Source organism: Lolium rigidum, chromosome 6 (assembly GCF_022539505.1).
Source record: "Lolium rigidum isolate FL_2022 chromosome 6, APGP_CSIRO_Lrig_0.1, whole genome shotgun sequence".
Taxonomy (NCBI): domain Eukaryota; kingdom Viridiplantae; phylum Streptophyta; class Magnoliopsida; order Poales; family Poaceae; genus Lolium; species Lolium rigidum.
In genome coordinates, this window is record NC_061513.1 from 257,534,373 (window position 1) to 257,546,173 (window position 11,801).

General features: G+C 51.1%; 1 protein-coding gene across 1 annotated transcript; it reads right to left on the minus strand.

Annotated features, from left to right (window-relative positions):
- Positions 1 to 7,286: 7,286 nt before the first annotated feature.
- On the minus strand, positions 7,287 to 9,377 carry LOC124666310 (B-box zinc finger protein 22-like). Its single transcript, XM_047203653.1, has 3 exons — positions 9,003 to 9,377; positions 8,348 to 8,899; positions 7,287 to 7,897 (listed from the first exon to the last, which is right to left on the minus strand). Exons 1-3 carry the CDS (start codon positions 9,210 to 9,212, stop codon positions 7,601 to 7,603), a joined length of 1,059 nt encoding a protein of 352 aa, XP_047059609.1. The 5' UTR covers positions 9,213 to 9,377; the 3' UTR covers positions 7,287 to 7,600.
- Positions 9,378 to 11,801: the final 2,424 nt, after the last annotated feature.

Genomic DNA, 11,801 nt, shown 5'->3' on the forward strand with positions numbered 1-11,801 from the left:
CCGGTCCATCCGGCGCCTGGCCCGGTCGACCGGGCGGCAAACCGGCCATGCGGCTGGTTAAGTGGGAGGAGGTTACCCCTTGGGGGTTCTTCTTCCTCACTTTCCCCTTCCACCTTACACACCATTGCCGCCGCCCCATCATCCCCACCTCTTCCTAGGGTCTTCCCACCACTAGAAACCTCCCAAACTCCACCAACTCATAGATCGGGACCTTTGCCACATCTCCACCAAGGGATTTGGTCCCTCTCAAGCTACTTTGGGAGATCTTGGGGATTTGGCTCTCAAGCTCTACCTAGGTGTTCTCCTTGTTCCTTTGAGCAAGGAGGACCATGTCTTCGGGTAATTTGTTCTTCCTTTTCCTCTTTATCTAAGCCCTCCTCACACATTGCATTTTCTTGAGGAAAAGTTGAGAAACTTAGGGTTAGGGTTAGGGTTTGTAAGTCATCATGCCATTAGAGTGTTTTTCACACCACTATGCACATCCTCACTCTACTGCTATAGTATATATTCAAGTTTATGAGTTTTGGATAAATTTGTGGTTGAATTTCTGGGCCAAACATCACAAGTCGACATCACCCGGTCTATGGCCCGGTCAACCGGCCGCTCAACCGGCCGGTCCGGCGTGTGGCCCGGTCGACCGGACTGGCAACCGGCTCGCCCGGTCTCCCGTCCGGTTGGACCAGCCTGTGCGCCAGATTGCCCAGATCTTCGCATAATTTCATCGAAACACTTGAATATATGCTATGCTTTTTGGCCTCCCCATTTACTGATGACATGTACACTTACCCCACTGCTATCCTCGCTCTATTTTGCTGACTCACAGATGATTGGAGTGGTGAGGACCGTGGCACTGCTGCCAAGAGAGGAAGGCCTACGGGGCCTCCAGCACGCCGTACTAGCTCCCGTGTGCCTCCTAAAGCACCTCAGTACACCGGTCCAGGCATCTCAGCTGGGGGAAGAATCAAGAAAGTTGCCAATAAGAGGAAAGATAAACAGCCAGCACAAGAAGAGGATCTTACTGAGATAGTGCCACATTTCAATGTTGGCACGATCCATCATACATCGCTCGGAGAAGAATTCGAGATAAGAACCCCTATCGATTCCTGGAACCCACTTACCTTCAAGGTGCTAGATTCTTCCGGACCATCACTCATCAGCACTTGTGGGAAGACTACTACAATTCTCAAGAGTGCATGAAGAATGGTACTTTTGTGATGCCCAATGCCATCAAGGATGTTCTTAAAATGCATGAAGCCACCAAGTATCGCTTTGTGGTTGCCACCTTGAAGAGGATGGGGCTGTTTGATCTCATGTGCTTGACACCTACTGATGGGTGCTATTGTCCAATCCTTGTGAGGCAATTTCACTACACTGTGTTCTTCCATAATGACGCAGATCGCACTATGACTTGGATGACAGGAAAGGAAAAGTATTCTTGCACCTATCTTGATTTCTGTGAAGCCCTGGGGTTTGGTGGTGGTCGTGCTCATGGCTTCAAGATATACTCTCAGAACCGGTTCCATAAAGAGGACATTGCTTTCTGCTTCCTTCGGAACCCACAGCTGGCCCTCCCACTATCTCTGGCATGTACTACTCCTACCTTCTACTTGCCAAGCTATTCCGTGAGAATCTCATCAGCAAGTCTGGAGATACAAGTGAATGCCGTGCCTATCATCTGAACTTGATGTACTACTGCCACCCTGAGCGCCAGAAGACCATTGATGGTTGTGATCTCATCTACTGTGAACTGAAGCGCTCTGTTCACGAAAGGATGACTCCAAATTATGCTCAGTACATTCAGCTGCTCATCAACAAGGTTGTGCAAGCATCTCACAATACGGAAGGTGAACGGGTCAAGATGGAGGCTTTCAAGGTACCTGTTCAAGGAGATAGACCGGATGTCCCTTCCATGATGCCTTCTGAGCGTAGGTCCAAGGAAAGGCATGACCCTGCTAGCTCCAGCTACTCTAGGCGCCCACAACATGGTGTCTCACGGTTCTTGTCCAGCTTGTGGCAAATGTGCAAAAATACCAATGATGTTGCACATCAAAGCCTTGCCTTGAGCCAGGAAACTAGGAGGCGACATAATGAGTTCATGGCTGTCAGAAACACTCCTGTGCCTCCTCCTGGACCTGAGATGGAGCCTGTACATGCTCCTACTTGGGAGATGCCTCCTATTACTGATGAGATGCTTCAGAACTTCGATCTCTCCATGTATGCTCACAGTGGTCTTCCTCCTCACACTGCTCACTCTGGACATAGGAATGATGATGATGAAGAGGATGAAGGTGATGAGGATGGAAATGGCGAGGATGATGATGAAGAGGATGATGATAATGATGGTGATGGCAGCTCTCCATCCGCGGGGCACAAGTTCTATTGATGGGAACGCTAGCATCCCTCCTCTTTTCTTCGCCTTTTTGGTGTTCCAATGCCAAAGGGGGAGAAGAGAGTAGAGTCTAGGATTACGGGGTCCTTAGTTGCACAAGCCATGCTTGACATTTTATTTGCTTCTTATTTGGCTTGTGCTTATTTGGTTGCTTTTTTCATTCCAAGAATCATTTGCTACTTTAAGTAATTCGTGTATGGACATGTACCTATATGCTTAATCTCTATGCTAGGATGATTATGTGTGCTATGCTTATATATCTTGATATGCACATATCCATACCATGCTTGGTTTCTAAAGATATTGGGGGAGCTACTCGATCATGTTCCACAAATGTTGCACTTTGCATTCAAACGCAAATTCTCCAAGTGCACACATTATGGGGGAGCTGTCTCAATATCTCATATGGAATCAAGGTTTAAGGTTTATCATAATATCTATATGTGACTCTAGCTCGGTTTGTCATCGTATACAAAAAAGGGGGAGATTGTAAGGGTATTTTACCCTTATCCATTGTTTTGGTAACTATGACACCGTGCTAGAGTATTTGGACTAACACATGTCTACAAGATGATTCCCAGGTATTAGCCAAAGAGGTATAATGGTGTATCAATGGAACAAGAAGGCAATGGGAGACCCCCCACTTCGATGAAAAATCAACAAGGGGTTTCCAGAGCAAGGCCGGTCCCTGGCCCGGTCAGACCGGCCCTGGCACCGGCCAGCCCGGCGCAGACCGGCCCCAGGACCGGTGCCAACCGGGTGGGAACCAGTAAGGTCGGGGCGATGGTCCGGTCTCGGTCCGGTTGGCTGCCCGTTTGGACCGGCCGATCCGGTCGCTGGCTCGGTCGGACCGGATTACTGACCGGCCGCCCCGGCGACCAACCGGCCTATGCGCTTGTGCCAACCGGGCGAGATCCAGTACCCAAAGAAGTGGCTCCGGTCAAGACCCGGTCCCAGCTCCGGTTGAAACCGGTCGGACCGGTCGCAGACCCGGTCTGACCGGCCCGTGCGCCGGCCAGTCCGGCACCAAATCCGGTTGACCGGGTTTCTCGAGGAATCTGCTGATGTGTCAAGTGGGCAACGGCCATATTTCAAGTGACACTATAAATAGCCCTTCTCCTACCTCTGAAAAGTAAGACACTACACTACAAGCTATTCTTGAGCTCCCTCTCTCATACTCCATTGTTAGAAACACCAAAAGCCTCAGATCTCTCTCCTCCACCACCCAAACTCAAATCCCTTCGGGGAAACGATAGAGGAGGACCCGATCTACTGTTCTACCAAGCCAAATCTCATTCCCCTTGTACTTATCAAGAAGCTTGCTCTCTAGGGTTCCTTGGAAACCCTAGGTGGGCAAGAGTGGTCCGGAAGCATCCGGACTGTGGATTTGCTCCTAACAAGATTGTGAAGGTTTGGAGGCTACCTCAAAGTCTACCACAAGAGAGAGAGCTATTCCTTCGTGGGATTGGCTCCAGAGAATAGGGTGAGCCTTCGTGGCGCGGGGAATCCTTCGTGGGACCTCCACTCCTCCAAACGTGACGTACCTTCTTGCAAAGGAAGGGAACACGGGAATAAACCCTCGTCTCCTCGTGCTATCGGTTATCTCTAACCAAACTCTTTACTTGTGATTTAACTGCCTGTGAGAGCCTTCGTGCTCGAGTTAGTTGTATCCTCATATAGGTTGTTTCACCTAGTTTGCATTAGGCTAACCTTTATATTCCGCAAAGCCTAATATTGCAAAGAAAGAATTAAAATATGTAGAAACCTATTCACCCCCCCTCTAGGTTTACCATCTCTGAACTTTCAATCATCTTGCTTGTGTGCATTGCATCATTGTAGGAACACTTTACCTTTGCAAGCAATCACCTTTACATTTCACTCCTGCCTAAAATTGAAAAAGCCTAAAACTTGCATAGCTCCTATTCACCCCCTCCCCCCTCTAGTCGCGCCTCTATACCCATTCAAAGTGCCATTAGCCCTCTTCAAACGCCTGGCCTTGTTTTTCTGACGTCGCCAAGAGTAAAAGTGCAGAAAGAGGAAAAGAAGATTGTACATCTCTAACCGTGAGGAGCCGACAACTCCCTTAAAGTAGTTGAGTATGTAGATGATGTCTACATTATGTACAGAAGAAGTGCGGCAATTGTTTCGGAACCCCGGTGAAGTTATTTAGTGTCCTCACCGAGTTCTGTACCTGACCTGGTATGGCATGATAATCCATTGTGAAAATATATGTGTTGATGATAATGTCATTGTGGAATTCTTTGTTCTAGGATTTGAGTTGTGTCTCCCATAGATATATATCTCATCTGACTGATATCAGTAAAAGATGTGTGGCATTCTTATCGATTGGCTGGTTGAGGCAAGGATTCTATTGTGGAACTATCCTATGCGGCATGTGAGCAATTTGGGCAGCAAAAAACTGAAGGAGTCATGGAGAAACTTCAATGTCTATAAATCAAGCATACGGGTGGCCGTGGGAGATGGCTAGTGATTTTATTCAAACCAACATCACTGAAAACATTCTAAAGAAGCAAGGTGAACCCAGCAAAAAACAGAAGATGAGACTCCCAGCCTCAGGGGTGGTTGGGACTTGTATGCCATACTCAAGGTCAGGTAATAGCAGCTAGCTGTAAATGGAATTGTCCCCTGATGTTCTCACTGCTGAAGCTTGTGATAGACTTACAAGCATTAGTCTCTTTGTGGAACTCCGGAGCTAATAGAAGGAAATGGTTTGGTTCCTTAGACCCCCAAAACAGAAACGTTTTCCTATGTGAAACACAAAGACGGCTGAGATTAAATGATACCTGTTCGAAATCAAGGATATGATGGCTGGGATTAACGATACCACGATACCCCTTTGGGGGTTTACGCTGTTTTAAAATTTAGGGGTATATGGAAGCACATGCCTAAAAGGAAATAAGGAATACCAGCCTTCCCGTTCTAGCTCAAATTCAAGAGCTTTCTTGGAGCTGTGTAACAATTTGTTTTAACTTTGTCAGGAGAGAAGCGAACATGGCTGCTCATTACACAGCCAAGTTTGCCTCATCCTCAAACCCTGAATGTACATGGTTGTATCAGGTCATGCTCCCTTGTAGTCAACATGATTCTCATGCTGCGAAATGTAAAGCTCTTTGAATCTTCTAAAAAAAAGAGGGTCAGTACCTAGGAATTGGACATTGCTTCTATAATAGCCAACAGAGTTTCAGATCCAATAGTACTAAAAGCAACCACCACAGATTTAATTAAGCCTACACGCACGTGCGGTCGCTTGCAAAGTCTCCTCGCGTCGCTCCCCAGGCGACGCCGGGAGCCAATCCCCAACCGCGCCGCCAGCAGCCGGCCTGCGCCGCCCCCCTGCCGCCGCTGCCGCCGGCCCTTGCCGCGGTGGCGGCGGGCCTCATCTCCAAAGGGGGTGAGGGCCCGAGCTTGTTCCCGTCGAGATGGCCGGCCCGTGTGGGGCGACGCCGGAGGGAGGGAGGAAGCCAGGGCGGCGGCTCGGAGTCTCGTCCGCCGCGGCGGCGGGAGGGTGCGGCTGGGCGTCGCGGGCTGTGGTGGCACGGCCGTGGCGTTGCAGCGGGCGGCGGCCGGCGATGCGGGCCATCCGGGGCCCGATCCGGGCCGCGGTGGGCTGGAGGTGGTGCGGCGGAGGGTTGGTGCGGCGGCTGTCTGCCGGTGCCGACGGGGTTGCTCCGGCCGGAGCGTCGGGGTGGCCAGGCGGGCGCTGCTGCTTGGTGTCTCAGGCGGGTGTGCGCGGGAGGCCTTGGCGGGCGCTGTGTGGCGCGATGGCGGGCGCAGGGACGCCGGAGCTGCGGCTCCAGGACGGTGGGGTGGTGGATCTGGGGCCTACGCGCCCGGATCTGATGGGGAGGCGGGCCGTGGCGGCGGCTCGGCGGTTGCGGCGAGGTGTTGGTGGAAGAAGGTGGTCCGGTCTTGGGCACGATGCAGGATGGTGCGTCAAGTCCCGGGCTAACGCCTTGTCTCGGTTGCTGGCCGGCCGGCAGCTGGCCGAGGCCGGCGATGGCGGCGGCTTCGGGCGCCGCTCCCTTCTTGGAGGCATCGCCGAGGTGACTTGTGGCTTCCTGTCTGGGTATGCTCCAGGGAAATCCCTAGATCCTTCGTGATCGGTCGATGGCGGCACTCTTGTGTCGTCTTCCCTCTTGAGGGCATCGATTTGGAGCTGCTTAGGTCGGAGGGACCCGTGGAAGTTGGATGGTGTTGGCGTCATGGGTTGCGTGGCGACGATGACAATGGTGTGCGGATCGGAGCTGCGGCATGTCCTTCGTCACCCCTGCCATGTTGGTGAAGTCGGAGCTGCGAGGCGACTTGTGGCAACGATGCCACTTGATTGGTGCTTGCGTCGGTGCAAGGTGTGTAACCTCTCCTATGAAGGTCACGGTTGAAGTCGGAGCTGCCTCCTCCTCGACGTGCTTGGGGGGCGACTGTTTGGCATAGGCTCACTTGGGTGCCGATGCCGTTTGCGGCGGGGGTCTCGGTGGCGGTTGTCTAAGGTGAAGTCGGAATCGCTGTCCCGTGGACGAGTGACGACGATGACGCTCGATGACATCTCCAACGATGGTCTTTCTCCTCGATGGTGTCACGTGCTTCGTGTGGGTAGCCAGGTTGGCCAGGTTGGCCGGGTGCTAAGTGTGTGTTGTTGGTTTTCGCCCGATTTTCTCCTAAAAATTGGGCACTTTCTTCTTAATTAATAGAATGAGGCAAAGCTTTTGCCTCCGTTTCAAAAAAAAAAAAAAGTCTCAACAATTAGTGCAAGGCAGATCTCAACGCCATCTACTAAACAAGTCAAACTGTACAGCGTTTTCAGATCGTGCTGATACATCACATAATGATCCTGGTGACATCCCAACAGATCCGGTGAAGAAACACCAGCGAAAGTCCGTAATCAAAGCAAAGACAAGTTTCGTTCTAGACATCACATGCCATTCCATTCTCGCCGTTTTATTTTTCCTAATTTTCACTGCCTTTTCTTCTTCAACGTCCCGAGCTAAGCTCACAACAAGCAAAGTTGCACATATATAAACTCGTAATTAACAACTACTTAATCAGTCCAAGAGGCCAGAGCTATTGCAGTATACATGGATGATGACGCGGCGTACTAACCACTAACCATCTAGCAGTAGCATCGTTTGCTTCGACTTTTTCTTCTGCACTATAGTTTCAGATTCCAGGCACACGATCGACGGCGAAAGTCTGTTAACATCGCCGCCGGCGCTTGAGCTGTGAATCTCCGGCGGCGGCGAAGCACCGGAAGGGGTTCTCCGGGGAGCAGATGTCCGGCACGAACACGGCCGCTGTGTCGGAGGAGCCGTAATGCGGGTCTCCCTGCCAGTGGAGGCCTGATGCCGTGGGCGGGGATGGCAGCTCCGGCACTGACGACCAGTGGACCTCCGGCACCTGGCCGAAGAACTCCTGCGCGTTCTGTGTGGCGGCCCCGGAGGAGGACGATGACAAGGAACGGCGGTTCGGCGAGCCCAGCTTCCCGCTGTCGGCCTGCAAATGGATCATCATTGTTAGATTAATGGATAATCTTAGGCAGATAGGACTCCCATAAAAAGCTTGAGTTGTTCAGACTTCAGAAGGTCAGAGACGTGTTTTTGTGCGGTGCCTCACTTTCAGGCTTTCAGCTGGAAAATTGCCGGTGATAAAAGCTTACACTACATGATGCGATAGACCTGAAGTTACTTTGAATTAAGAATTAACCTTCCAGGATGCAGATCAAATTTAGTTGTTTTAGAAGAATTATTGAGAGAAATTACTTGTTTTGAGATCGATCACCAGAATTACTAATCAGCGTTGTACCACTACTAAGGCGATCGCAGCTTAAATTGTAAGAAGTTCTTGAAACAGTTCAACCAACCCCCTCCCCGCCTCGACTGAAGAACATCTACAGCAGCTGGTAGCAATTCAGTTATGGTTTTTTGCTGAAGAAATAACACTGACCTTGGAGGTGCCGTTCTCAGCGAACCCGAAGCCGGAGTTGAATTCCGCGAAGCCGAAGAACTCGTCCAGCGGCCAGTCCGGCATGCTCCCGCCAAAAAGCGCCGCGCTCGCCGCGGTGACCGGCCCCCGATGGATCTTCTTGGGAGGGGCTTTGATCACCGCGGGCTCCGCGGGCCTCATCGCCGGGGAGCAGCTGCCGAACTGGTCATCGATGACCGACCAGTCGGGCAAGCTCCCCGTGATGCCGACGTCCGGGCCGGCCGGCCAGTCGATGTCCCCGTCGCCGTAGAGCGGCGTCGGGCTCCTCTTCTTGTGGCACGGCGGGGGTTGCAGGGGAGCCGCAGACGAGGCGTTGTTAGGTGGTTCTGGTTGTGGCTCGGGCTCTGGTTCGAATTCTTGGTCGTGGTCGTCGGGCTGGAGGCCGACCTGGACGCCGGTGAGGAGGAACCTGCGGTGCGCGGAGACGAAGGCGTTGGCGGTGTGCACGGCGACGTCGCAGCTCCGGCAGAGCAGCGCGCGGTCCTCGACGCAGAAGAAGTATGCGTGGCCCTCCTGTGGTTGGTCCGGGGAGGAGAAGAAGGAACGGAGGACTCGTCAGCAAGAATAGGCAGGGAAAACAGACAGTGATCTCGTTCTGACAAGCAAAGAATCATACCTGGCATATGTCGCAGTTTGGGGTGGAGACGGCGGCGGCGGGCGAGTTGGAGTGGGCGGCGGCGGAGAGGAGTGGCAGGCGGTGGTGCTTGCCGGCGAGCCGGTTGGCGGCGTGCACCTCGCGGTCGCAGCGCGCGCAGAGGGCTGCCTCGTCGGCGCAGCAGACGACGCGCGCCTCGGCCGCCTCGCACGCGGAGCAGAGCACCTTCATCGATCGAGTGAGCCGGTGACTACACGATCATCCGCTTGACTCGATGAGGGGAGGAAGAAGACGGGGCGGGGTTTGGGACTGGGATTAATGGAGAGGGAAGGGGGGAAGCGGTGCGGTTTTGTCGGGGTGGCGCCTCCGCGGGCGGGCGGTTGGTGACGCGACGCGCACGAGGTCAGCCGCGGTGGTTGGCAGGTGAGGCGGGAGAGTGCTGGAGCGGTGGGGATATTTTTGGGTGGCCGCCGGTCGCCCCGCGGATACGGACGCGGATGCGCGGCGGGGCACAGATCACATGGGACGGAGGTTGACATATGCGCGCCCATGCCATGGCCGGCGCCCGGACCGCGGGGAATCCGAATTGACCCCGCCGACGATCGAGAAAGCGGAACGTCGCGGCCGGATCCGATTCGCCGGGACGCGGCGTAAGCGGATTGGACGTCCTCGCTCCACCTATCACCGGGCGGCGCGCGGGCGCGCGGTAAAAGATGTCGCTCTCGGGCTCCCAGCTCGTGGTCTCAGTGACGACAGGTGACTGACTGTCTGACTGGTTTCGGGTCGATCGTCTTCAGTTGACTCTTTCTTTTTTAAGAAACATTCCTACATACTCCACAAGAAATGAGATTGAAACGTCGGAAACAATATGATTCTTCACATAAAGCATTTTTCAAAATGCTGCTTCTAGTGAGAGTAGCATAGACTAGTGTTATGCATATATTATTATAGATCTATTTAGGTTTGAGACGAAATTATAGAAGATCCCCTTTACGATCAAACAATTCCATCGGATTGAGTCGAAAAGGCATCGCTACCGGAGTCAAAAGATCGAGGGAAACACCACAGGAGATATTATTGTTCCACGACCTTGTGAACTTCATCGACCGCCTCGCTCCTTAGTCGCTTGTATCTGTCCGCTAGTTGCACGCATTGTGGGAGGGGTGGCCCACCTAACTATTTTGTTTCCCCTATCAGGTAAGAAGAAAATTAATGAACCTGCAAATATCGGCAGAACAACAAGTATTGTTAACCAAGAAAAATAAATCATGATAAAGTGGTAAAAACAAAATATGTTTTGACCACAAAAGCCCGCGTTCGGTTTTGGTTTGCCCAGGTGACTGATCCTGCCATATTATACTACCGCCAATTCTATTGCACCGGCAACCGAAATCCCCCCCCTAGTTTTAGGAACTAGTTGGGTGTAAAAATGTGATTTCACTCCACCTTTTGATTACACTTTCCCTTGAAAAAGGAGGGTGGCACGCTTATGAAGTATGAACTCTAGTTGCTGTTTGATTGGCCACCAATATTTTTGCTAGCCTGCAGCCCAATATATGCATGCAGTGTATTTTTTTGCCAACGCGCGGGCAAGTCCAAGGCGCTATTACCAATAAATTGGCGTGCCAAAATTGGAAATATGATTTGCCAATTATATGAACCGCGACTCTTCATTTTTCACATAAAAGCTTCCCACCTGGATAGTATTTTGCTCGCAAAACCTTTCCACAAAAAGAATCTGGATCACTCTATAGAACAGATGCACTAGCCAAATATTTCTAAAGCCCGAACTTATGAAAAACGGCAATATATTTATATTCAATACTTTCTTTCACATATATATAGTATATTTTAGTCTTTAGCGTGAGTTCGGTGTAGGCCACAAAGTATTGGTTTTCTTTTATTTTTAATGTATGAGTAGGATCTCGGACTTGAGACCTATTGGCTTTGATACCATACAAAATTGACGCGCTAGCCAATTATTCTAAAAGTCCTAACCGATGGAAAGATACTATGCAATATATTTATATTCAACACATCCAAGAGTCTGCACATTTATTTCTATAGCATCGCAATATTGAAACAATGTAAATATGTGAAGCCCACCCCTCCACTATTTTTGGTATACATAACTTCCACACAAAGATACTAATCCGTTGGCATCGTTTTATCCAGGATGCTGGGAATCAGACGAAAGGCGTGTATCTTGGTTGCATCGATGCGTCGAAGCTTGGCGGGGGACCGGGTGACCACCACACCACCCATGGCTATCCAGATAACGGTCGGTCCCTGCAAGTGCATGCAGCATGGGCATGGCCAGCCACTGTATTAGCCAACTAGCATCCAATAATGCGGCTCGATCCCTTTCATGGCCCCATTTCACTTATAATCGCATTTTGGTTATTTCTCCGTGTGCTCATGCATGAACTCTTGCATGCATGCACTTCTGATATTTTTGTGGGCAAATGATCTGTACTATGTACATATGGTTCTTTCCACACAAGATATTTAGTCAGTCACTTTCACTTTTGCGTGAAGTGATTACACTTCTTCTTTCAGCACCCAAACGAGGGAGTAGAAATGGTAAGTTCTATCTGTCTGGTATAGTGTGACTGTTTCAGATATTTCAAGGCTAGCTAGCAGGCTCATGTTACAGTACGTACACATTGCTATACTTTCACAGCGTTATGCTGAAATAGGTATACCCTGTCTTTGCCAGTAGATATTTGTACATGCATACAAGCCTTGGTTATTGGCTTTTAGGTTCCGAAGCTTACAAGTTAGTACATCTCAAGTCAAGGCGGTGTACATGTGGGGAGC